Source organism: Phyllobates terribilis, unplaced genomic scaffold, assembly GCF_046119375.1.
Source record: "Phyllobates terribilis strain yellow unplaced genomic scaffold, ASM4611937v1 Scaffold_4__5_contigs__length_816908805, whole genome shotgun sequence".
Taxonomy (NCBI): domain Eukaryota; kingdom Metazoa; phylum Chordata; class Amphibia; order Anura; family Dendrobatidae; genus Phyllobates; species Phyllobates terribilis.
The window spans coordinates 737,334,258-737,361,663 of NW_027362764.1; the positions used below are offsets into that span (position 1 = coordinate 737,334,258).

Genomic DNA, 27,406 nt, shown 5'->3' on the forward strand with positions numbered 1-27,406 from the left:
TGACACTACTCCCATCGGCCTATGTCTGCCTGCACGCACACACCCGCAGACATCGCACACACCCGCAGACACCGCGCACACATCCACAGACATCGCACAGACACCGCGCACACATCGCACAGACACCGCACACACCCGCAGACACACACACACACACACACACACCAGTCATGACGGGCTGATAGTCTGGGAGGTGACGCTGTGTGGCCAGCCAATCACTGTAATGCCCACTGTAAAGAGCGCCAAACATGCAGGGCGGAGACCCGAGCTCCCGCCCGAGTAACCCGGAAATGCTCGGTGCTTGCCGAACATCCCAAGTAGCATGATGCTCGGGCGAGTACCGAGCAGTGTCGAGCATGTTCGCTCAACACTAGTTATCAGTCATTGGACAGGAGGAGGAGGTGAGCTGTGACATCACCTATTGTGAATGGAGGATCCTGTGTTATCTACTGTATATAGGGGAGTCATTGTAATCAGGATGATGAGACTGCTGAAAAGTCTTCTGTAAAGATTAGTCTAGGATAAAGCGTGGTGGCAGTGTGAAAACACTAAGAATATATATATTTTTTTAATAAGCGACATGGAAAAATGCAAAAAATTATCAAAACACCTAATTTAAGCAATTTTTCATTTTCTTTTCTGAAGGTTTTAATTTCATGACTGCAATCAGGGATCTTGCAAACTAGAACTTTTGATATAATGGCTCCGGCGATGAGGACATCTTTCTTTCCATCACTGCTGTGAATTCCCCGACAATGAAACAGACACCAGAGCAGATTATCAAGGCTTTTATTAGAAAAGTTATACATAACACGGCATATTAACTATATTCATGAACAATTATTCTCAAGAAGCGATGAAAGCCGACCAAATGGTGGAACAAGATTAATTTCTATAATTAGAACATCCACGTTATCTACAATCTCTTTATACAAAGTGGGGGGGGGGGCTCGGAGGCACGTCAAATAGAAAAGAGAAAAGCACAATTAAAGCTTTTTTTTTTACATTGTTGTGGATGGGGAAACTGCAAGAAAAACGCTTAAAATATTGATTTTTGCTTACTTTTTTTTTTTCCTGTGGGGGGAGAGCAAACACATTAAAAGCCTGGTGGATGGCAATGAAAGACTGCCGAAAAATAATATTAAGCGAATCTCTACTTTTAACGCCTAATCATATTTAAAGCCAAAATTTTGTGCAGTTTAATCTCTTAAAATCCCATGTATAGCGGTCAGAGCTCCAAATTACCTGCATAGACGAAACAGTAATGAAAACCTACACCACTAGAGGGAGCTGAAGAGCTTACACCACATAGGATGCTGTAGGCTCCCTCTAGTGGTGGCTGCAGATTCACAGATTTTTAGAATTCAACTTGGTCTATGCAGAGCACTCTAGTGTGTGAGTAAACCTTTAGAACATTGATATTTTAGATGCCCTTAAATGCTGTAGGTCACTGATTGCTTAAATCACAGGATAGAATCACTCAGTGGTGTACGGATCCATATACTTAAAGCCGTATTCCCATCTCAAAGATCCTATCCCAATATTTAGTAGGTGCAATAATAATTAGTAAATACAGCCAATTGGAAATGAAGTATAGTTCTTCTTATTCGCTATGTCACTTACCCCATGTGCAGGAAATTACAGAGCTTAGGAATCCATGGTTACAACCACTGACATAGCGAGTTAGCTCTTAGTGGTCATAACCGTGGATACCTAAGCTACTGTAATGCCCTGCACATGGGGTAAGTGACTTAGCGAATCAGTAGAACTAGACTACATTTCTATGTCACTTATCCCATGTGCAGAGCATTGCAGTAGCTACAGTATCCATTGTTATGACCACTAAGAACGGTCGCTATATCAGTGGTCGTAACCATTTATACCTAAGCTGCCGCAATGCGCCGCACATGAGGTAAGTGACATAGTGAATCAGAAGAACTATACCACATTTCTACTTGGAGGTATTTGCTATTATACCTACTCCATATTGGGATAGGATCTTTGAGATGGGAATACCCCTTTTTAATGAAATATTAATCAGCGCTGAAACTATAGCACAGATATCTTTGTTAATGATGTAAATATATATATTTTTAGTCACTTTAATAAGTTAAAAGGACTTTAAATAGGAAATTAAAGGGACCATTCGTGAAATCTTGGAAGTGATCTGCTGCTCCCCTCTGCAAAACTATAACTTCCAGCATAAACAGAGAGCCTACAGCTACCAGAGCATGCTGGGAGCTGTAGTTCTATAACAGCAGAGAACATGATGATGATTAATGATTAATAAAAAAAAAAATAATGATCTACAATATCAGCCAGGCTTGAAAAAGATTTTAAAATGTGTATTATTTTGCAAAAGACAGCAGTGTGCAGTATTTATGGCCGAAACGTACAAATCTATAGCGATATGTATTCAAGCCGGAACGAAGCTTCCACCAGGGGACAGGATACAGGAGATATACACCAGTACCGCTCAGCCCGGCATCACTTACACATCACCCTCCGCACGTCCTATAAGTCCAGTATGGCTGGACAGACCTCCCCACCAGCCACCGACACGGCACCTATACACTGTAAATGAATGGATTTCCTCTCCATGTTGGGTCATTGTAGAGTCATAACTGACAGGAGAAAGGTAGTTATACAAAAATACACAATCAAGAGTCCATCAAGTCTTTCTTTTTCTTTTAGAGAACAGTTTCTCAGTTCCTCTGTCATCTCTCCTGGAAAAGTCTAAATAAAACAAAAATTACAACTAATATTGTATGATCATCCAGTCATACGCTTCATTGCAAAAAAAATAACCCACAAAAAAACATTACTTAGCTTTCCTTTAATGCCTTAAAGTACTACTTAAATGCCATTATTTACACTCATATTTTACATTTACAAAAGTAGAATAAGAGGCAATAAAAAAAAAAATCATACAAAAGATAAGGCCATCCATAGGAAGATAACCATGTGTTCTAGTTCTGGGGGTCCCGCAGTGAGGGTCTTTACACGGATTGGTGGGCTGGGAACATTAGTCCTCGGCTATATAACCAGGGGTCATTTAGATCAGTACTGACACTTCTATACACAGGCTGGAGCCGTAAACACGTGGGAGTGATGCCAGCAGCCTGTTCTCATGGGGGGCAATTTTCTGTCTCAGCCCCTCATTATAGTAGGTGGGAAGTGAATCAGATTTCACAAAATCTATAATGTTAGATGAGAAGTGCCGTCGAATTGTGTCGTGAGAAAAATCTGCCGCGATTCCGCAACTAAATCTGCATCTGGTCTCGCTGCTGTAGGAAAATACCCTAAAGCGGACAAGTCTTAAAAGGGGTATTCCCATCTCCAAGATCCTGTCCCAATATGTAGTAGGTATAATATTAGCAAATACCTCCAATTAGAAATGTAGTATAGTTCTTCTAATTCGCTATGTCTCTTTAATCATGTGCAGGCATTGCAGGACCTTAGGTATCCATGGTTACAACCACTAGCAACTAGCCGTCAGTATATCCATGGTCATAACCATGGATACCCAAGGTCCTGCAATGCCTGCACATGAGGAAAGAGTGAATCAGAAGGACTATACTACATTTCTAATTGGAGGCATTTGCTAGTATTATACCTACTACATATCAGGATAGGATCTTAGAGATGGGAATACCCCATTAATGATATTATCGATGTGTGTGGATGACAACGTCTGGCTGCATTCTTAAAAGGGTCGTCATCTTTTTAAACGTAGGTAAAAATGTAAAAACAAGCAACTTTACTCATTAAAAATACTCTTCGTTCTCAAAAAAAAAAAAAAAAAAAAAAAGATATTCTGTTTATGGCTTGCTGTCTAGGTTACCGCCTACCTCTGCAGTCTAATAAGCGGTCTACTCCGAAAAGAAAAGCTGGCTCTGCCGGTAACCTCAGAAAGCACACAGTTTGGGCCGGCAGCGAGCCCCTGCTCCTGTCAATCAGGAGAGCGCCACCACTGAGCAAAAAAGAAAGTGCGATATTGATGCGCTCTTGAAGACTGAATGCAAGACATTCCTTTTACGATGTGGTCATATTTCAGACTTGATCTCGATAGTCGTGACAGATTTGGCTGCCCCTGAAGACCCAGTGCGCCCAGATCTATATATGCACTTCTCCACGAGACCATGTGTAAATTATTATGTCAGGGATTTTAAAGGGGTCGTCCGCTACTTTTACATTGATGACCTATCCTAAGGACAGGTCATCAATGTCTGATCAGCCCAGGTCTGACACCCCTGACTATCAGCTGTTAACGACGTCGACGGCCGGAAGTGCTCACTTGCGGAGCTTGTAGTGGCCGCCACAGGGTACTATACATCCGCCTCCTATTAATTTAAATAGGAGACGGATGTGCAGTACCAAGCCCTGGCCACTACAAGTAGACGGAGCAGCTCCGCGAGTGAGTACTTCCGGACGGCAGCCACCGCCACCAGCTGATCGGCGGGGGTACTGGGTTCCGGCTGATCAGACATTGATGACCTTTCCTAAAGATGGGTCATCAATGCAAAAGTAATGGACAACATTGTTAATTGTTGACCTAAGCAAAAGGTAATCAAACTGGACATCTAAGGGAAAAAAAAAAAAAAAAAAGGATTGTCTGAAACTACCTGGAACACAGACGGGTAAATATAGAACTCAGAAGTTTGCTGCAAACATGAACCATGTGGGGGAAAAAAAAGAACCAACGGTGAAAAATTGAAGACAAAGTGAAAAAGGTGAAGATCCAGCTCGTAAATACAATTCTGATATTTCTGCAGCTTTCAAATCAGAAACTTGGAAAGTAGAGGTCACTTTTTTTTTTCTACCCAATCAAGCAAATAGCTGAGTAACAAAAAAAAATAAAATAAATGCAAGTAACAGCGATTACTGTGTAGGTGAGAAGCTTACGCCGGTCAATACCGCACACTGCCGCCCTCCGCATTACTCACCGCTCTCCGCTTTTTTTTTTCCTTTAACCTCAGCAGAACTTGTAAAATGAGTCAGTGACTAAAATCATATTAGAGATCACATTCACCCATCCACATTTAAAACCCATAAAAAATAGATGTTACATTGGAAAAAAAAAATTAAAATAAAAACGGGACAAACTTTTTACATATTAAACCAGCCATGAGCCAAAAGGATAGCCTTGTGTGACATCATCAGCGTGACATCACCAGCGTGACCCGGTGCTGATCGGCATGGGGGTCACTGTTTATTACGCCGCTCTGCCATGCGAGCTCCGGCAGGCAGGTTTTGTACAGCTCGTGAAGTCGCTTTGCTTTGGCGGATGTGGACACCGTATCACACCACGTGAAATCTCGGTCCTGGCGTGGCGATGATGTCGCTGTAGGGCTCCTCCTGGGTAAGTTCAATGGCCTGTTGCTTTTTAAGGACCAGGAAGCTGTAGAACTTGGCCGCCGCTTGCTTCCGGTTTGTGTTTCGACACAGGTCGAGCAAACTGATGGACTCTGCGCCGGTTCTGGCGAGGACTCGCTGCAAATCAAAAACAGGAAAAATGTTAAATCAAGCAAAAAACAAAAATGAGCAAAGCCAAAGACCAGAGAGGAGTTAAAAGGGGGTGTCAAAACAAAGTTGCTGTTTTTTTGCATGCTGTTAAAATAAAAAAAAAAAAAGAGGGATAATCCATTACTAGCAGCTGCGTCGATCTAGCGTAGGAGGCTCCGGAGATCTGCGCTGGCTCAGGAAGCGATGTCCGTCTGCTCAGACGCCACAGGACCACTAAAGGTTCACAGGCTGCAGCAGTCAGGTGACTAGAACAGCGCATCAGAGAATCATCCAATGACACGCTCTTCTACTAGTCACATGACTGATGCAGCAAATCACTGGCTTCAGTGGTCATGTGACTTCCATATGGAGCAGACAGTGCAGGTCTCACTGGATATGTGGAGCTGCTGTTCGATGAGTATGGCCTTTATTATTTCCTAAGCATCCATGGCTAAAAACAAAAGCTCTGTGTTGGACAATCCCTTTAAGTTATTTTAATTAAAAGGGTAGATTTATTACTTTCTAGACTTTGGAGAACCAGGACCCATATGGCAAGTGAGATCTGCCATGATGTATGGGCTTTAGCAAATCTTAAGAGTGGGTTGCAGTCATTCAGTAACCAGAAGGTAAATATCCAATGGGGAGGGATAAGTAGTCAGTGACGACCTATAAAGCTCTATTTCCATTTATTGTGCCCGGACCAGGAGCTGTGGGTGCTGCGCTAGCATTGCTTCCATCTTTGTAACTCCGTGTATCTGGAGGTAGAATCAGAAGCACACGGCGCGGGTACAGGACGAACCCCAGGAAGGGCTATGATACCCATATTTACTATTGGGCCTAGGAAGTGAGTACCGAGATGTGTGTACCCGGCCTTGTACCAAACACTTATCCCACAATTAAATTTACAAAAATAAGTCTATATCCCCCAGGTAAACTAAGGGGATGGATTTCTGCGCTGCTGGTCAAGTTCCATGGATGAATCACCCGGGATGAAGAAATGTGCGAGTTTCTATCATCTATGCGTTTGAAAGTTATCCAACTAAAGTAAAAACCTGAAGTTGGACAACTTCAAAATGCGTAGATAATAGAAACCCGCACGTTTCTTCATCCCGGGTGATTCATCCGTGGAACTTGACCAGCAGCGCAGAAATCCATCCCCTTATTCATGATACTCTCCATTTTTTTGACCGGTGTCTTGCAGCCGCTCAAAAAGTGTTGTGGGTTCACAAGCTCATCCATTCCTATATCATTCATTGTTTTACCATCAAATAAAAACCCTATTGCTTCTGTTTGCACCCCACCAGCTCTTCTCCAGGTAAACGTTTGACTTTGCAATACAGCTGCTTATAAAATGGCTTTAAATGCAAAGGGTCAAAATTAATTCCTTCCTTAATGTTGAGGCGGCATTATAAAGGTGTATGACCAGAAGGTTTATTTAGAAAAAAAAAAATAAAGTCTTGACATAGGAAATGTGTTTGTACACGTGTTTGTATATGCAATGGAAAAAAATGGTGCGTAAAATGGGATCATTTGTGAAATAATTTATAGTCCAATAAAACGGCAAAAAAGGACCCCGAAGGCGATTCTAGAGGAGAGAACATTAGACAGATGTACAACACATTTCTGGGGCCGGACAAAACACCTGCAGACTGTAAAAACCAGCAGAGCCATCACTGGAGGATGAGAGCCGACAGGGCACTTATACCCAGCTGTAATGTGTGCACCATATACACAACACGTGCAGATCTATAATGGATGGGGACACACAGTGATGATGGCACTCGTCCACCGGTGCAGAACTATGAGACCACACAGACACGAGAAGTCGGCCACGAGTCTATGGAGCGCAGTACCTGGAGGCCGTGCAGCATCTGCTGAGTCCTCTTGTTCCAGCGCCGTTCCTCCTGGTCCTGCTCCGTCCCGGTGGTGTCTTCCTCCTGCAGTAACAAGAACAGCGATCAGAAACATCTGCGAGTCCTGATCAATATTCATAGGGTGACAATCCAAGGAGAAAATGAATTCACATTTCTCACTATCTCCGGAGCACCGAGCTCTCGTATCAAACCACTCGCTTGTCTGGTACATTGTAAAACGACTCTCCAGCCATATTTGGTGAAGCAGATTTTTTTTTTTTTTTATGAGATGTTAAAACCACAGATGTTTGTAGTTGGCTGCAGAGATTACGACGTCGCATGGTGTCATTTCAGGAGCACAGACACACGGGCGACTGCCAATAGCTATACGGAGGATGTCATTTACAGATCGGGACAATAGTGAAGGCCAAGGGCACCGAGCACAAGGGGCAACAAACAAGAGACCGGCAAATAAATCTGTAGGGTTGGAGCGATTGGGGGTCTTCACATCAGTGGGATTCCTCTTTTCGTGAATGTTAAACATTACTGGTGCTGCCCATTACATAAAATAGCATTATTAGCACCGTGCCACCTCCGGGTTGTGAAATATAATTTTGCAGAAGGCGCTTACGGTTCCATCTATACGTCACTATGACGGCTGCACCTGTTTTCAGCAGATTTCGGCTGTGTTGTAATTTACATGTAAAAAATGTGACTGATGTCAGATGTTTATTTCCGCTATGGAGCGGCCGGATGACATTTCTTAATATCTGCCCCGCTCTGCTGGTAAGGTAACATGCAGCAGATTTTCCCTGTATATTCAGTGTATCCCGTTTCCAAATATCGTTTTAATTCATATGCAAATGAGCCTCAAGTGCTCTTGAGTTTTATCAGAGCACTTTCCAAATCTCTACCTCCAGGGCTCTCTAGTCCCCCCTTCTCCTCAACTCACAGCTTTGCCCTCTGGTGATCAAACGACAGCGCTGTCAATCAAGGAGAACGACGAGCACGAGGGAGGTGGCTAAGATGACTGATGGCCCGCCCATATGCACTTGCAGCCTCATGAGCAGATGAGAAAAAAAATTCTCTCTCAGGAGCAGCGAGATATCCATTACCTTGTATTTTTAACACCTACATGGTCCTGCGGTCTGTTGCTGCTGTATAAGGTTGGTGAAAGAGCCCCTATATAAAGGCTGTTCTTCCTCAGTAACCCTCATTTTTATTTTTTTTACATAAGTGAAGGAGATAATTTTCTGTAGCCTATGACCAACGCCTTTGAGGTGCAAGCTATAAATGTTACAAGTTCCCCCTTTTAGGTCACACAATGCACAGTGATCTGTACCTCCTCCTCCTCCTCAAACTCTTTTTCCTTGTCTTTCTCGGGAATGAGGTTGAGTTCGGGGATCAGGTCGTTAATATTCGGTGGTTCCTCTGGAGGAAGCTCCACTGGTGGCATCTCGATCTGAGGCTCGGGCTCCTGCTGCAAAACAAAATCCCACAATCAATGTGAATTTACCAAATACAGACGTGCATTTCCAATGTATCTGGTGCACGCTGGCACTCACCGGCAGTAATGGCTCTGGCTCCATTTGCTGGGAGTCGCGTTTCACTCCTTGCTGTTGCGGCTGAGGAGGTGGTGGCATCACGGTTTCATCCAGATGAGTCCTACTTCCCTCCATCATGGACTCCTGTAGTCTGCTCGCTTCTTCCAAGATGGGCTGATCTACAGGGCGCAACACAAGATTTTAAGAAAACAATAAGTAGCTGGCCGTCTACATAGAAAGTGAGTGATTAAAGGCTGGATGAACGTCCGTCAGTGTAGAGCGGTGGCGTCGGGTCTCCATACGCAGTTTACTGTTAGCTATTGTGGAAGCTGAAAACAAACAATTGGTGGGAGTGCCAGGTCATCAATATATCAGTCCATGACAGTCAGACCTTCAGTCTCCAGAGACGATGTGTGACGACATAGCTCAGAACTGTGTCTTTGCCCATGTTGGAGGCAGCTTTGCTTTAGACAAGTTTAATAAGGTGCGACGACCCCTTTAATTTTCAACCCACGAGGTCTTGACACAAATCACCATTGTGGAGTATCTGACCTCATTGTTATTGGAAGGTAAAGCAGAAATGGTGACTGACACGTACCGATAACATCCTGCTGCCTCATCTCCTCTCTTGGAACATCAGGATTCTCAAACTCCTTAAGGAACTCGTCCAAGTTGTCGGCTTCACCTCCCTTCTTTCTCTTCCTGAGCTCATCGGGTACCACAGGAGTGAGGCATCGTGTGAACAGCTGACAGGACAAAGCAGACAATGCTGAGTGCAGGCGCCATCTTCACAGGTAACGGACATTATCCCGGCAAACAAACAACAGGTCTGGTGGTTCCCAGCAGGAATATCTACCTTCAGAAGGCGGGCGTTCCACAGGGGCTGAGCGGGCAGAGAGAAGAGCTTCTCCACGCCGCCCGTCTCCTTCCACATCATCAGCTTCTTTGTGGGGGGCGCCAGGTCCAGGGTGGTCACGATGTCGGAGTAGTCGCTCAGCTGGGCACGGATCGTCTTACTGTCCAACTCCTTAACGCTGTCGACGATCAGCTTCCTTTTCCGCTTGGCTTTAGTTTCCTTAACTGTGAGATTACCAGGGATTATTTAGTATAAATTACTCAAGATATCTGCAGATTAAACTTTAGACCCTGAATGTAGCGATGTGTCACTTACTGGGCTACCTGCTGCACTTTTGATTTCTCTGCTGCAGATCTAGCAGAGCTCTGTATAACCCCTCCCACACCACTGATTGGAAGCTTTACACAAAACTGCCAATCAGCGGTGGGGGCGGAGTTATGCAGAGCTCATGAATATGGAAGACTAATTGGAAACCGGTTTACTAGTCCTCTAGTGATAAAACTAATTTTATCAGCAGGAGATAATCAAAACTACAGCAAGTAGCTCAGTAAGTGACACTGCTGGTATCAGGGTCTCGGTCTCTAAATTATGCTGCACTCAGTTTAAAGTGGCAAAAATCTGATGACAAATACCCTTTAAAAAAAAAAAAAAAAAGTCTAAATTCTTGACATTTCACATTGGCCCCTAAGCTTTAGAATAGACTACAGTCACACTACCAGTATTTGAGCCAAAACCAGATGAGGAACAGAGAAAAAGTATAATAGAAACACGTCACCACTTCTGTATTTATCACCCACTCCTGGTTTTGGCTTACAAATACTGATGGAAAATACTGACCAAATACTGAACGTGTGATAGTTGCCTTAGACTCAAACTTCCTATTCTGTACAGATGCCTTTTCAGCAGTTTATCATCACAGACAGGATGACTGACATAACACTAGTATATTTACTAGATCACAAGATCCACCATTCACAATAGATTTCACAGCTCACCTCCTCCTCCTTGTACAACAACCATTGCCCTAATTAGAGCAATAAAACTAAATAGGGCCTGAGTCTCTATTGCTGCTAGTATCAGTTTGGCTTTTCTGAAACAACAGGTCTCCACTGGGATATTGCAAGATATGAAATGCAACCATTAAAAAAATAAATTATATTATAATATATGTATATATCTCACACATAAAAAACCTGGTTTAACCAATAGGTCGCATCTAAGTCTAGAACAACCACCCTTTATTAAGAATCGCCTAATTAAGCACAATTGTATAAATTCCAGTGTTACCTGTAATGTCGATAGGCTCCAGTGCAAAAGCTTCCTCTTCATTGGGAACCAAAGTAGTCTGGTCAGTCATGGTGGGCAGGGGCTCCACAGGATCCACAGAATCGGGGCTGTCCGGTCCACCCACTGAAGAAGGCAAGAGGGGGCCATGACTGTCAGATGCACCACTGAGGAGTAAACATCTATACCATGCATACGTGAAAAACACCATACTCACTTGAAACAACATCATCATCCATGTCATCATCGTGGGGAGGTTGCTCTGGCATTACAACTCCTTCCTCGGGGATCGGTGGTGGATCGTCAAAGATGCCGCCTCCATCATTGCTTAAGAGTTTATCGTCTGAAGAAAGAGAACGGGAGAAATCAAATAATTTGAGATGCAACTACATGTAAAGGCATAATACACTGTATTTTTCGCTTTATAAGATGCACCCCCCCCCCCCCGATTTTGGGGGAAAATAGGGGTGCTTCTTCGAAAGCAAAATCACCTTACAGGCTGCAGTGGAGCGGGTGCCGGAGATGCTGAGGGGTCAGAAGGAGTGTTCTCGGTGCAGAGATCTAATCTGAGCATGCGCCGCCTCTGACGGCCATTTTCCCGGAGTCCGTCGCATAGGACAGTATGGAGGGTGCGGGGCTCCGGCTGCTACAAGATGCTCTCCGCACCACCGGAGACCTCCAGCGCAGAACTTGGGAGACAGCATGGGGCCCGCAGCCGCCTCCGAACATCCGTCCTGACCCAGCAGCATGTCCGGCACCCTGTACACATCTCAGGCCTCAGCCAGCGGCAACTCTGTAACCCCGCTCTACCAACGCCGCCCCCCAGGTAAGCTGATTAAAATACGCACCGGTTTATTAAAAATATTTTTTTCCCCACTTTCCTCCCCAAAATTTGGGGTGCGTCAAAATAGAGTGTATGTATGTATGTATACACATACACACAACATACATATATATACACACTGCTCAAAAAGATAAAGGGAACACTTAAACAACAGAATATAACTCCAAGTAAATCAAACTGCTGTGAAATCAAACTGTCCACTTAGGAAGCAACACTGATTGACAATCAATTTCACATGCTGTTGTGCAAATGGAATAGACAATAGATGGAAATTATTGGCAATCATCAAGACACCCTCAATAAAGGAGTGGTTCTGCAGGTGGGGACCACAGACCACATCTTAGTACCAATGCTTTCTGGCTGATGTTTTTGTCATTTTTGAATGTTGGTTGTGCTTTCACACTCGTGGTAGCAAGAGACAGACTCTACAACCCACAGAAGTTGCTCAGGTAGTGCAGCTCATCCAGGATGGCACATCAATGCGAGCTGTGGCAAGAAGGTTTGCTGTGTCTGTCAGCGAAGTGTCCAGAGGCTGGAGGCACTAGCAGGAGACAGGCCAGTACACCAGGAGACGTGGAGGGGGCCATAGGCGGGCAACAACCCAGCAGCAGGACCGCTACCTCCGCCTTTGTGCAAGGAGGAACAGGAGGAGCACTGCCAGAGCCCTGCAAAATGACCTCCAGCAGGCCACAAATGTGCATGTGTCTGCACAAACGGTTAAAAACAGACTTCATGAGGGTGGTATGAGGGCCCGACGTCCACAGATGGGGTAGGTGCTCACAGCCCAACACCGTGCAGGATGCTTGGCATTTGCCACAGAACACCAGGATTGGCAAAGTCGCCACTAGCGCCCTGTGCTCTTCACAGATGAAAGCAGGTTCACACTGAGCACATGTGACTGACGTGACAGAGTCTGGAGACGCCGTGGAGAGCGATCTGCTGCCTGCAACATCCTTCAGCATGACCGGTTTGGCAGTGGGCCAGTAATGGCATGGGGTGGCATTTCTTTGGAGGGCCGCACAGCCCTCCATGTGCTCGCCAGAGGTATCCTGACTGCCATTAGGGACCGAGATGAGATCCTCAGACCCCTTGTGAGACCATATGCTGGTGCGGTTGGCCCTGGGTTCCTCCTAATGCAGGACAATGCCAGACCACATGTGGCTGGAGTGTGCCAGCAGTTCCTGCAAGATGAAGGCATTGAAGCTATGGACTGGCCCACCCGTTCCCCAGACCTGAATCCGATTGAGCACATCTGGGACATCATGTCTCGCTCCATCTACTAACGTCACATTGCACCACAGACTGTCCAGGAGTTGGCGGATGCTTTAGTCCAGGTCTGGGAGGAGATCCCACAGGAGACCATCCGCAACCTCATCAGGAGCATGCCCAGGTGTTGTAGGGAGGTCATACAGGCACGTGGAGGCCACACACAATACTCAGCCTCATCAGGAGCATGCCCAGGCGTTGTAGGGAGGTCATACAGGCACGTGGAGGCCACACACAATACTGAGCCTCATCAGGAGCATGCCCAGGCGTTGTAGGGAGATCATACAGGCACGTGGAGGCCACACACAATACTGAGTCTCATTTTGACTTGTCTTAAGGACATTACATCAAAGTTGGATCAGCCTGTAGTGTGTTTTTCCACTTTAATTTTGGGGGTGACTCCAAATCCAGGCCTCCATTGGTTAATAAATTTGATTTCCATTGATGATTTTTGTGTGATTTTGTTGTCTGTTCTGTACAAAGTTGAATGTGCAAAGTATTCATTGAGAAGATTTCATTCATTCAGATCTAGGATGTGTTATTTGAATGTTCCCTTTATTTTTTTAAGCAGTGTATTTTATATATATAATATCGATCTATCTATACACGCAAAAAAAAAAAAAAAAATGTAAATATATTATATATATATATCTCTCTCTTACTTTTTTATTCTTTTCTATGTATGCACGTGTATATATCTCTCTTATTTACATTTCTATTTTCTATGTATGAATGTGTAGATAGATCTATCTCTACACACAAATTAAATATACTTTTGTTTTTAAAACCACACACACACACGTCTCCTGCCTGACCTTTATAATAAGACGATTAATACTTATCCTGCCTACAACTAACAGGTCGGTAAGCTGTGAGCCGGGATCCATACCCAGTATGCCGCCGTCATTGACCTCTCCGAAGTTGTCATCTTTATACTGCTCCTCGAACTCCAGGTGGTTGCTCTTCTCGTTCAGCTGACTGGCGTTCTGCTCCGGCTCCAGTAACAGGTTGGAGGCGCTAGTGCTGACCAACATGTCGTCCTCAAACGCGCTGCCTTCCCGCATCATTTCTCTGTCATCCATGCCAAAGTCGCCTGCAATATCCATAACTTATTAATACAACAAGAATCAATATAAAAAACAGTAAACTAAGTGTTTAGCAGCAAATCTGTAATCCAAACTTGATCCTTTAATGCAGATTGCAAAGACATAGAAGAGAAAAAAAAGAAGCGCCAATTGTGCGCCTATATTATCAATGCTTTTTATACATCCCGTGGCTTTTAGAGAACAAGGGATCACATGTACTGTGGCTTTGTTGTACTAGTCACTATGTGATGAGCTGTTGTCATTTGTTAGTACTTCTTAAGGTAATCAGGAGAATTGGCACAAACTGAACACAACCAGTAAAGAGGTTGTTTCCCTTTTGGAAAACTTCTCTATATGTACAGTTCATTTTTTTTTCTTTTAAGTGTGCCTAAGCAGCTTCTGAGTTTCCAGCTTGCCGGGAAAACAACCCACTTGGCAAAGTTGCTTGTTTTTACAAGCACTTTGCAAATTTACACCATTTAATGGGGGGAGGGATGGACAAAGGAAGCAAACTCCTACCGAAATCATTGTCTTGCAGAATGTTGATATTTCCGACCTCTTCTCTCATGGTGATTTCTTCCACTCGACTCTGGTTCAGACTGAACTGCTGAGCTACATCAATGTCACTGAGGGAAGAGAAAGCCATCAACTCACTTTTCTGACATACGCTAGTAAAAAAAAAAAAAATGGCTGGTAAAAGATGGACAAGGGGGGGGGTGACGGAAAAATTCTGTATTCAGGATCTGTAATAAAATTCATACAACGGGTGAAATCAATGAAAATCAGCAGGGAAAAAAAAAATGTTGATCATTTTAAAACTGCAGGGCTGGTTAATTTCTGGACGGAGATCACTCGCAGGGTGTAGATTATTATCTAGGTTGCAAATCATAAATCATTAATTGACTTACTCCAGATCTGGCAGAGGCTGGTCAAAATCATGGAACTCCTCTGGCAGTGTGATGGCGTTATATGCGGCCTCACGATTTTCCTCCGGTAAATCCACCACACCTACAATAAAAGTATTGTAAGGGTTACTTCATGGGAACTGAAGACATTTACAGAAATAAGGAAAAATAACGGAAAACAAAATAAAAAATAAAGTAAGTAGGAGATGGCTGTTAGCAGACAGTCCTCTCGCCTTATTGTTCACATGGATTACTCTATAAATGCAGTGAGTGTAGTTCAGCTTCTAAATCTACATCACTAAAGATGACTTATTAGCCAGACTGTATGATCCATGTTCTTAATGCATGATGCCTACAGTGAAACATGGTGGTGGCCGTGTCCTTATGTGGGGGAGCTACATTTCTTTGATGCTATCATGAATTCTCATGAATGTGCTGCTCTATATTGAAAGAGAAGAATACCGCCATCATTTCGTGCCCTTTTCTGAACACTTTTCTTACAAGACAATGCTACAAAACACACATCTGTTGCATTAAGGAAGAAGAACAGGGTGAAAGTGATTCAGTGACCAAGTATCTCCTGATCTGACCAAAACTGAACACCTATGGGGAATTCAGAAGAGACAAGTTGTCATCCCTCTCCCATCCAGCATCCAGGCTCTAAAAGACGTCGTTCTTAAAGAATGGAAAAATATATATGTTGCAATATGTCGCCACCTTGCTCAATCCAGGCCTAGAAGACTTGGTGCTGCCCTTAAAAATGATGGCGGTCATACAAAATGTAGTTTTTGATGTGGAGTGTACTCATTTTTGTATCAACTAATTTGATTAAAAACTGAAGATTTTGCAATGAAAGTTATATTATTAACCTTCGTTTCATGTTATGGGTTAAGAAAAAAGTCCTATGAAAAGGAGTTGTCAAACTGTTGTAACTTTTTCAGTGAGATATTAAAATTTTACTTTTCCAAGGGGGTGTACTCATTTATGCAGAGTGCCATAAAGATAGATATATATATATATATAGATATATATATATATATATATCGGCACTCAAAAAAAAGTGATCATGTTGAACATGAAAAGGATTCCTATTGGTGAACATCATACCTATTTGGGACTGTACTAATGATCAAATTCTGCAAAAATAAACCTTTGCCTACAGAAAGCTTGAAATATTTTGTTTTATGGCAGGATTATGAAAATAGAAAGCGCCATGATGTTCAGTTGGGTAGCGGGAGGTTGTGACCACTGTCCCGGGCGCTCATCCAGTCCCAGAGATTACATGCCACCTTCAATTATAACACACGCAGATACTATCTCCCTGCAAATTGAAATCTAAATGTCTGAACGGATCAGTTTGTTTGCTGGATCTTATCGTGGGCACTACATCCTGCGCTCTGCTCAGTAGTGATAGCATGAAAGGTCACTGCACAGGGTGTTTGGCAGATAAATGGGACACTCATTTAATTGTAGACAGATCCAAAAAAAAAATAGAATAAAAAATAATCAAGAATCTGTGTCCTTGCTCAAGAAGCGACTCCTTTACTCTGATGGAAAATTACTTAGGAGATAAAAAGATGAGAAAATACGGCAGAGCGCCTTCACTCACCGGGCCGGAAAGCCATCTTTATTTTGATAAAGGCTTCATTACAGTCGGCCAGGAGATACTTCGCCTTCCTGTGATAGATTCTTACAACGCCCAAGAGGAGGTGACCAGAAGTCCGTAGAGCCATCTTCACCTAGAGGAACGACAGGGACGGGTTGTAGACGGAAAGTAGAAGTGGCAGCTCCCATGCAGCCATTATAACGCACGGCCTCGTTACCTTGGGTGAAATGATGCTCTCCACGCTGCTTTCCAGGTTGCACTCAAACACGTGGGCCTTCGTCAGCTTCTTGTCCCAGTGGGCCGCCAGCCAGATTTTGGCTAGCGGCCCCCTCTTGCTCAGGACAAAGTGTGCGTAGAACATTTTCCAACGCTTTGGTTACCTGAAAGACAATTAGAAATAAGGCATTTAACAAAAAAAAAAAAGTGTAGAAACTACAAAGTAAATACAGAGGCCCTACAATGTGTGTACGGAGAGAAGATATCGTACACTTGTACTATGCTGGCTGTCACCTAAAGACAGGACATTATCAGCACCGCTCCCCTCCCAAAGCAGAAAGGCACCACAGTCCATCAACCCAAGGAGATAAAGAATAAAACTATAAGATGCCGACAGATACGCGATTTCAGGTGACATTCAAAAGGGAGCAACCTGTGCCAAGAACCTTACTGACTGGTCCGAGAGGCCCCGAACCAGCAGTGGTGGCTGTGACTCCGCATCTTTCCCCAAACGACAGATGATTTATTCAGCTTTCATGTCTGACAGCGGGATATAACAAGTGCCAACAGGATGCTCCCATTGTTGCGCCTGTGATGTGATCGCGGAGAGTCTGCTGATGACCCCCGTACCAGTCATAACGATCCTCCTGTGAACGCCAGCTCGCGGCCGGCGTTCATGGGAGTACGTGCTTCTACTATACATATAGCACAGGCAATCAGATGATCGCAACTTAACACTCTCCTAAAAAAAGTAAAAAAATATGAAACCCCCACCAAAACAATACAAGTTCAAATCACCCTCCTTTTGCCCCATTGAAAATAAAACAAATTAAAAAATCCCTCATCCGGCACCAGAACCTAAAAAATGAAAACGTTATGGGTCTCGGAAAATGGCGACAAAAGCAAAAACTTTTTTTCACCACTTAAGTAAAAAATAAACTATACATGTTTGGTATCTGCGTACTCGTACTGACCTGGAGAATCATATTGTCTGGTCACTTTTACCATATAGTGAACATGATGAATAAACAATTGTGGAACTTCACTTTTTTTTTTTTGCACTTGGAATTTTTATTCCTATGTGTCAGTACACTATGTGGTAAAATCACTGGTGTCCCACAAAAAACAAGCTCTCACACGACGACTATGGGGATGAAAATATAAAAAAGTAGCTCTCGGAAGAAAGGGAGGGAAAAAAAATTATGAAAAATGGCGTGATGAAGGCATTAAAAATACTAAAAGTGGACAGAATCCTGAAAAGAATGAAAGCCAGTAGCCTCCCCAACTACTCATCCTCCAGTTTGACTTTCTGGGGTCTTCTAGGAGCCAATTTTATAGCATTTTAGTGAAAAACTAACTGGATGGTTTCACCAACGTACAACTTAACACTATGCAGTTGAATTACAGCATAATTTTTGCAACTTTTTTTTTAAATAACTGCAAAGAAGAAGGAAAAAAAAAGGGAACAAAGTATGAAAATGCATTAAATGTAAAGTTTCTCCTGTACAGCTACGGCTGGTGCGCCTGAGTGTCAGGACGTCTTTGAAGCGACACCTGCTCGTATATAATGTAAGGCGACGATAACACGAGCTGCAACGACCGACCCTCCTCGTACAGCTGCAAATGTCTGGAAGATGCTACAAAAGAAAAAAAGGCAAGACGAAAAAAACCCAGGCTCCGCTACACGTTCAATAATCCTATGTGCGCACGGTCAGGATTTGAAGCAGAATTTTCCTGGGCATTTCTGCATCTCCTTGGCAGGAAAAACACTGCGGAAATTCTGCGCTTTTTTGGACATCAATGAATGCTTTTTGGAGCTAAATACAGTTATTTGGTGGGACATTGCTTAAACCCCTGGATTACTGTCAGAACTGGGGTGAGTATGTTGGTTAATTTAAATAATTAAAGAATGTGTCTTTTGTATTTCAAATAAAGTGTTTACTCTGTGTGTTTATTTAACACTTTACTTTAATTAGGTTTGGTCATGAAAAGGTCCGATTGACACCTTATCATCACCAAACAAAAAAGAGCTAGGTGTCAGCTATTCCCATTCTCCCAATCTCATTAGCATTTCTATTCATGTAATTTATGCGGCAGCTGTGAGCTGCTATTTTTAGCCTAGGAAGGTGCCATTTGCAAACATGGTCCCTGGCCATTATTAACGTCTCACAGCCTGTTCGTTAGCTGCTACTTCCACCGATCAGCACTCAGCAAACAACAACGCGGTGTTCTAATGCCGCACTTTTGTCGGTACATGTGAATCCACCGCATATAATGACACTTCTATCGGTCAAAATCTGCAGTGGAGACTAGCGTGTCTGCTGCAGAAATTGACATGTTGCGGATGAGTTTGGGTACGTGAGACCACGATCAGGAGCCGCTGCAGGTTTGACACTGCATGTTTATACAGTGTCAAACCCGCGGCGTCCAGATATTACCATATAGTGGATGGGAGCTCTAGAAATCCCATGTCCACTATGCGTGCATCAGAGGCTGCGGATCACCCGTGGACACTGACATGCGTCTTTCAGGACCGCAGAATGTCAAATTCCCCCGCGGAGTCGCTAGTCTCTGCAACAGAAATTTGACAACTAGAATGTATTGAATGAGGTAAATAAGCACGTGTTTTGGACACAGCAAAAAAAATATGCATCCAAAGCGCTGCTAAGTCTGAATCGTGGGCACAGAGCCTAAAATTTTTTTAAAAAATGGTGTGGGCTCCCGCATAATTTTTAGAACCAGCAGAGGCAAAGCTGACTGCTGGGGGCTGATATTAGTAGTCGAGGAAGGGGCCATTAGCCAACAATGTTCCTTGGCTATTAATATCAGACCACAGCTGTTTGTTTAGCATTTACTGGCCAGATTACAGGAGGACCCCCAGAAAAACAATTGACATGGGGTCCCCCTATAAAATCTATCCAGAAAAGGCTAAACAGACAGCTGCGGGCAGATATTAATAGCCAGGGAAGGGGCCATGAATACTAGCCCCCTCCGCGGCTATTAATGTCACCCCTCAGCAGTCCCAGAAATAGCGCTTAGCCTCCGCTCTTCCCACTGCCCTGTAGCGGTGGCAAGTGGGGTTCATGTCAGCCTTGTATTGGCGGCTGACGTGAAGCCCAGGTTAGTAATGGAGGGCGTCTATAAGAATCCCCCATTACTAACTGCGTAGTGAAATGGTCGCAACTTTTTCAATAAAAGACATGGCCAGAATCAAATATTTTAAAGAAAAAAAAAAACACGGCTTTAATTTTTATTTTTTTTTACGTGATTTTACTTTTTACTTGTTTTTTTGTACTTGGTCCACAAAGCCATCGATCTTCTAAAAGCAAAAAAAAAACAAACAAAAAAACAAATCATATCCCTCACCTGTCCGCCGTCAACGACGTAGTTCACGATTACGCCGATTGTCCCTCGGCGATTTGTGTCACTTCTACAGCAGTGACATCAGCAATCACTGATGTCACTGCTGTAGAAGACAAATGTATACTGGTAGGAGAATAAAATCACTCCCATCAGTATACACGCTGCAGGAGGTTACTGGGGTTCATCAGCTGATCAGCCCCAGTGAGCTTACCACCATGGGAACATTCTTCAGAATGTTCCCACTGTGAGCTCAAGTGACCGCAAGTCCTGGAAGCACAGTATACTGCCGGGAAGAGAGCATTGCCGGGACCGTGGACCAGGAGGATACCGGGGGGTGGTTTGGGGAAGCCGGACAGGTGAGTATAGAGTTTTTTTTTTTATTATTATTTATTTTTTACCCCGGGCACATCGGCTAGGCTGAGAAGACTTCTGCTCCCCCCAGCCGCGCCGCTCTCTCTTATCAGCGGTAGTGGCGGTCGGATGAGGGGAGTAGTAGTCCTCTCCCGACCTGGGTACCACCCACACTGCATTTCCGCAGCCATTGGCTTTAATTGAAATGCATCAAATCCGCACATATAAATATTATACCTGCAGATTTTATGTGGTTCAATTATAGGCGCAAATTCATGGCAGAAATGCCCGCACAATGGTCATGCTGCGGTTTTTACCGCAATGGTAATCTTGAGTGGAAATTTCCACATCATGTGCACAGCACATCAGGATTACCATTGCTATAGCTGGCAGGCCTATTAACAAGCACCGTTGTTAAAAACCGTACCAAAAATGCTTTGTGTGCACATAGCCTAACATTTATATACAAAGCAACAATCAAGCTAAATCCTGTGCTGACTGCACCGAGCAGTGAAGTTTGTAAGAACGGCTACGGTTTATGTTTGACCAAGTTTACACAATTACGCAATGCAAAAAAAAAAAAAAAGGGGTGCATCTACTTCACACAGATGCAACATGCAAAGGGGAAAAAAAACCTTCAGCACTTCTAGATAAAAAGGAGTTTGTCCCATAAAGATAAGATCATCTTCAACAGTGGCCACAGGGGAAATGTGCAGCCGACTTTACTTTCCTACCAGAACGCTGGTGAAGATCAGCTGATCAAAGTGGTCACAATCTGAGAGTGACACAAACCCCTTCAATGGCAGCGCTCACAAGTGCATTATGTGGGATGCAATATCAAAAAACACGAGACAGGTTGCTGAACATCTCACCAACATTAAAAATAACTACTACTAGCTACTAATGAGGGGCGGGTAAGCTCCGCAAATGTGCACAATGGGGAAACCTCTGGGTTTAGATTCTACGGAATTGAGAGAGTTAAATGTCCAAGGAGAGGGGGAGATTGGCAGAGACATCTAACCAAACCAGAAGCATTTTGGATACTCACCCTTAATACCAAATTCCCCAATGGTATGAACTTTAAAAATGACCTTTTTTATATGTATTAGTATTTTTTCTTATTGATTTAGTTATTGTCTTAGTACAGTATAAGTATTTTCAGGTAATTTTCTTTTAGCTATGTCTTGTAGCTTATACATGAATTTATATGCAAATTGTATGTCTTGGATTGGCTAATTGTTTGATTATATATATATATATATATATATATATATATATATATATATATATATATATATATATATATATATATATTCTGTGCAATTAATTTTCTTTATGCTATCAAGAACATTTTTTCCGCTTCACACGTGTCAGATTTTACGTTTTTTTAAATGGATTATTAATAAAATGCAATTATTTATTTTATCTACGGATGGTGGTGCTGGATTTCCCTTCACTTACCTGTAAATCATTTCGCTGTTCAAAGACTGAAATGTGGCCACTTCTGATGGATGTAGCTGGTTACTCAGAGGCCCTCGGGTCTGTCACCGGCCTGCGCACATTTATCTCGTCTTTCAGCTCAAACACAGTATTAATTTACTTTCCTATAGGAATGATGTACATTGCAGGTGACTGTAGTGATGGACCCCGAACTAAACTTTATAGTGACTGATACTAATACTGTGTAGTTAATGAACTTCATATCAGTGATGGAAGCAAGAGCAGGAGCCAAGACTTAATTTTCGGCTCTTCCTAGGTATCAAGTTACTGACTGCATCCAGGAATGCTGGACCTTGTAGTTCCCTGCTGACGAGCTGCTAGATTTACACCTGCGGTCTGTAAATGAACCATGAAACAGACGACCCAGGGTCAGGGTCCACGGTGCTCTGCACACTGCCGGCTTACGTGATGCTGTCATATATACAGGACCCCTCTATATCACAGGCTGCCCAGAAAGCAGTGGCGTTACTGATGCAATACAGTCAGCTTACTGCTGCAATATGTTCACACTGGACAACACTCAGTATCCAGGTGGAATCACTCCAGTCACCGTCCCTAACCACAGACTGTGTAAAAGAAGTTACTGGACATCATGGGACAGAACTGTAAACAGCCATATTATATAATTATACACACACGGTCACTTTTTATGCATCTTCATCCAGCTATAAAAGAACAGACAATGTAAGAAAATCACCAGCACAACAAATAAGTGTACAATAAAGGATCTCTAACAAGACAATCCCAGATCCTAACCACTGAGAGCTGCAATTACAGATTGGCCATCATTCTGCAGGTCCCTGGTCCAGTGGTCACTTCAGTAGTCCGTGGCCGCTGGACGAGAGACCTGAGGGCCAACTTTTACTTGCCAGCAATGTCAGGGCTGTGGATTCGGTAAGCCAAACCTCCGACTCTCTCATACATGGCTCATGTTTAAGTGATAAATTTACTGTAGCACAGATTAATCTCAGCTAAAAAGTCTAGACCCTTAGATCAGGAATAGGACAGACATTTATAGGACATTTCATAACTTTCCCAAATTCTTATGAAAAAAAATACACACAAACTGCATTGAACTACTTACCCAATTTATTATATATTTTAAGAGTCGGGCCATTTTATACCGACTCCACCAAAAAGGGCTCCGACAGACTCCACAGCCCTGGCTGGCATCCCTGGTGCCTGACACGGACAAACATGCGGCCAGCTCATATCTACTGCAGGTTCAAAAGAATTGCAGCCTTTCCTTTTTTCTTCACTACTCCACCTGCCTTTTTCACATTCTTTTCCCTATTTCCCTGTACATTATATGATAGTGAATTGTGCCAAAGTGCAACTCGTCATACACAAAAAAAAAAAAAAAAAAAAAAAAAAAAAAAAAAAAAAAAAAAAAAAAATGAAGCCTCAAAGCTCTTGGGGAGAAAAAAAAGCTTTGGGAATTGGCATTCCACGCATCCACCTCTCCCCCTCACTGTGGTTTGCAGACCTCAGACTACAAAAACACCCTACGTCCTATAATAATAGACAGAAAAACTACTGCAAACTTTAAATAAAGCCGACTAGAGCAACCAACCTGCAACAATGAAATGCCCAGCAATGTAGCAGAGCTCGCAGCAGCCCGACTACTGCGCCCGCACACCCACCACTGCCACAGGTGCACAATACACATTCACTTCTCTTATCTGCCAGCAAATAGAAAGGAGCAGAAAACATTTTGGCCACAAAGAAACATTTTGATTAGAATAAAAACCACAATAAAAATTCTGTTATAGTCGCCCATCCTCCTAAAATTAAAATGATCAAAGTTTTATGTAACCCAAAATGTCATCAATGAAAACTACGTTTCTTCCTTGAAAAGCCCGAGCCCTTAGAGGTCCAATGACAGAAGTATGAAATAATGGATCTCAGACTAAGGCAAAAAGATCCAAACTATATAAATGTGCTGTCACTCTATCCCATACTGAGCCACAAAATGAGGAGAATGCAGTAATTATAGGGCACAGTGACCCCCGCAGAACATCGGCCATTACAGGAGTGGTCGCATTACCTGCTCTAGCCCCCATTAATCGGGTGCTGGTCGCACAGGTACCTGCAGTGGGAGAGGAAGCAGCTACGTTCTTTTCATCGGCCACATGACTGCGATCAGCTGCAGCGGTCAGAGACAGCCTCCTGTCCCAGCACAGACAAACAGAAGCCGTCCGTACCGGAGTCATGGTTAGAGTCGGTGTCTGATTTATTTTAAATTAAACCAGACGATCCCTTTAAGACCGTTACCACGTCTGATCTTACAATCCATTAGAGGAACATAAAAATGGAAATAAAACGTTCAGTTACAGGACTCGTCCCTTGAAAAGATTTTATTTATTATAAAAGACATGCGTTTTTTTTGGGAAGAGCAAAGAATGTATTCTGCTCATCTTTTTAGTCAGTCTGTACCACTTTGGCATTCTTTTTATTTCACCACCTGTATCACCGAAAAAAATAGCTGCATGTTGCGACTGGCAGCGTATATCGGACAGAGCGTACCCATACAAGCCTATGGGAGCGTGCAAAACATCGGACTGCACTCGGATATCATCCGAGTGCAGTCTGGTTACCGCAAACACAGAATGGATTTGATCCAATTTTAGCCTGTGAGAGAATCTGATCACAGTAAAGTGACACCAGGATTAAGCTCGCGGCAGAGAATCATCGGACGCTGTACGCTAGCGTGAGCGAGCCCTTATACGATGTAATTGACATCCGGAGAGAGTCAGAGCTGTGGCTGCCCTCACTTCCTCCGGATGTCTAGGATTTGTCCAAAGGACAGTAAAGCCAAATCACTTGCCCCGGGAGAGCCACTGCAGAGACCGCTGCTACGACGCCGGGTATAAGTGTTATTACTGTACTGGGGAGAATTAGAGTAGTGGACAACCCCTCTAAGCATTAAACCCTATGTGAAGCGGATCCTTAGGGAAAGTCATCTGTTGCTTCCTCCATTTAACAGATCCGTTTTTTAGCACCGCACACAGAACACCAGAGGCGTCAGCCATCACTAGTAGAAACGGACCTGTCCAACAACCAGCAACAAAACAATCGTCTGATGGATCATTTTAACACAAACTTAGGAATCTTTCCATTTATATATTTCCCAGGTTATTCCTCCTCTAAAAACCTAAAAGCGACACCTCACCTCCGGAGAAATGCCGTTATTATTGTCTCGTTCACCCTCTGATGCTGTTACATTTTCTTAAATGTGTAAATCTGCAATGTGCTTGTTAAAAAAAAAAAAAAAAAAACTTTGCAATTTTACTTGCTATTAAAAAGCCTTTGCATCTTAAAGGGGTTGACCACTACTAGGACAACCCTTTCTCATACCCCACGCTTGGCCCCAATAAAATAAAAAAAGCCGATACCTCCCGTGTGGTTGTCGTGACAGCTGACCCCGGAGCCCAATCAGCGCTGGCGTCACCGTCTCCTGACGAACAGAACATGAAGACGAAGTCTCTGCTGCAGCTGATCTCTGACTTCCTCTTCATATTCAATTTCGTAGGAAGGCGGAAAGAGTGTCGTCAGCGCTGATTGGGCGCCAGGAACATGTGTTACAACAACCGCACGGGAGAAAGTGCCGACAACGTGGGAATGGCGCCGACAACGTGGGAGTATAGTTTTTTTTTTATATTTTATCAGGGCCAGGCATGGGGCATGAGAAGGCGTTGTCGAAGTAGTGGACAATCCCTTTAAGAACAGAATCAGTCTAAGTTCTGTAGTTTGTTGCCTAGGTTACTGTCCACCTCTGCAGTATTATCAGTGATGGCAGGAGGCCTATGAAAGGAGCGCAGCGCTGACAAGCTCCTCAGAGGTAAACTTCCCTGATCTCACAGCAGGGTAGAGTCGGTAAGCCAAACCACAGACTCCTCAATGTCGCTGACTCCACAGCACTGGTCACTGAGCGTGTACATAAAGTGCAGCACAGATTCATCTCAACTAGAAGCCGAGACCCTTAGATCAGGAACAGAACAGACATTTCACAACTTTCCCAAATTCTTATGAAAACATTTACAGCACATCCTGCATTGAACTACTGTACTCTATTATATTTTTTAGGAGTCGGTCCATTTTATACTGACTCCACAGCCCTCCTCAGGGGGCACATCAATGCCGCGGGTCCTGGGCCTGCAGGAAGGCAGAGGAGGGCTGTGTAAGAACATCAGACAAACTTTAAAAAAAAGTTATAAAGTTATTAAAATATATATATATCAATCCCATACAGAAAAAAAAATAAGATACAGGCAACATTTGCCACTCAAAAGACATGCTGGGAGCTGTAGTAACATAACAGCTGGAGATCAGCAGCCTGGACACAGCTGAGCTCTATAATATCAGAAACGGCGCACCAGCTGCTGCTCTCTGTTATCAGCCCCTCTGGAGCAGCACAGTCCACAGGTGATGTCTGACATTACTGCGCGGCCCCTTTAAATAAAACATGTCCGCCCGAGCGCGGAGGAGCAGCCGCAGGTCCCCGGTTGCGCGGCCGGTACCGGGAGGGGGATGGAGCCGGCAGTCCGTGCACACAGGCGGTGTAAGCAGCCGAGGACCGAGCGCGGCCTCCTCCTCCTCCTGCCCGCCATATTAGATTTCCGCCCCGGGGAGGTCTCCGGCACACGGCCGCCCCTCACCTCGCCATTCCCCGCGTTCTCACCCTCCGCCGGACACTCACCGCCGTGTGCTGCCCCCAACTCTGCACTGAGGCGGCCTCCGCTGGGTTTCTGCCTCCTTTTCCGCCTCTCGGGCCCACACTGACACAAACAAGATGGCGGCCGCGGCCCTTCCTGCCGCCCAAACAGCGCGTTCAAATCCGCAGGATGTTTACTGATGAAAAGCCACAGGCAGCGAGCGTAACCATAGAGAGGGCGGAGAGCGAGCCGGGCAGAGCGGCGACGTGCGTGTGACGTCAAGGGAAGGGGCGGGGTTTGACCAGGAGGAGAAGACGCCATTTTAGTAAAGGGAATGAACAACAACAACAACAAAAAAATCGAAATAATACTGTTTTCAATATCACTGCTATTTCAGGTGTCTGTATTTGGGATATAAAACAGTAAGACAGTGTTTAATAATCAATACTACTGTTATAAGAGAAAGCACCGCGCGAGTGGGCGTGGTTTAAAAATAAGGGGCGGGGCTTCAACTTAGTTGGTCAATTATGGGATAGGGAAATTATATAGTCTTGTATCGTGTTAGCCAGTATA

At 43.9% G+C, this 27,406-nt stretch overlaps 1 protein-coding gene across 2 annotated transcripts; it reads right to left on the reverse strand.

Annotated features, from left to right (window-relative positions):
• Window positions 1-773: 773 nt before the first annotated feature.
• On the reverse strand, window positions 774-27,049 carry RAD21 (RAD21 cohesin complex component). 2 transcript variants are annotated; one of them, XM_073679800.1, is made up of 14 exons: window positions 26,878-27,049; window positions 16,966-17,128; window positions 16,752-16,881; window positions 15,146-15,245; window positions 14,757-14,863; window positions 14,042-14,245; window positions 11,260-11,385; window positions 11,046-11,168; window positions 9,759-9,982; window positions 9,501-9,648; window positions 8,924-9,081; window positions 8,701-8,835; window positions 7,359-7,442; window positions 774-5,493 (listed from the first exon to the last, which is right to left on the reverse strand). In XM_073679800.1, exons 2-14 carry the CDS (start codon window positions 17,107-17,109, stop codon window positions 5,302-5,304), a joined length of 1,875 nt encoding a protein of 624 aa, XP_073535901.1. In that variant the 5' UTR covers window positions 17,110-17,128; window positions 26,878-27,049; the 3' UTR covers window positions 774-5,301. The 2 variants fall into 2 exon arrangements, with proteins under 2 accessions (XP_073535901.1, XP_073535900.1); XM_073679799.1 differs by having other exon boundaries at window positions 8,701-8,838; window positions 26,878-27,048.
• Between the last annotated feature and the right edge of the window lie 357 nt (window positions 27,050-27,406).

Excerpts from the sequence above, each read along its gene's own strand:
- RAD21 (XM_073679799.1), bottom strand. The coding sequence starts at position 17,109 with ATGTTCTACGCACACTTTGTCCTGAGCAAGAGGGGGCCGCTAGCCAAA. Across the intron at positions 11,386-14,041 it reads CAATGACGGCGGCATACTGG|ACGATAAACTCTTAAGCAAT; the intron begins GTATGGATCCCG and ends CTCTTTCTTCAG. Across the intron at positions 9,649-9,758 it reads GGAACGCCCGCCTTCTGAAG|CTGTTCACACGATGCCTCAC; the intron begins GTAGATATTCCT and ends TTGTCCTGTCAG.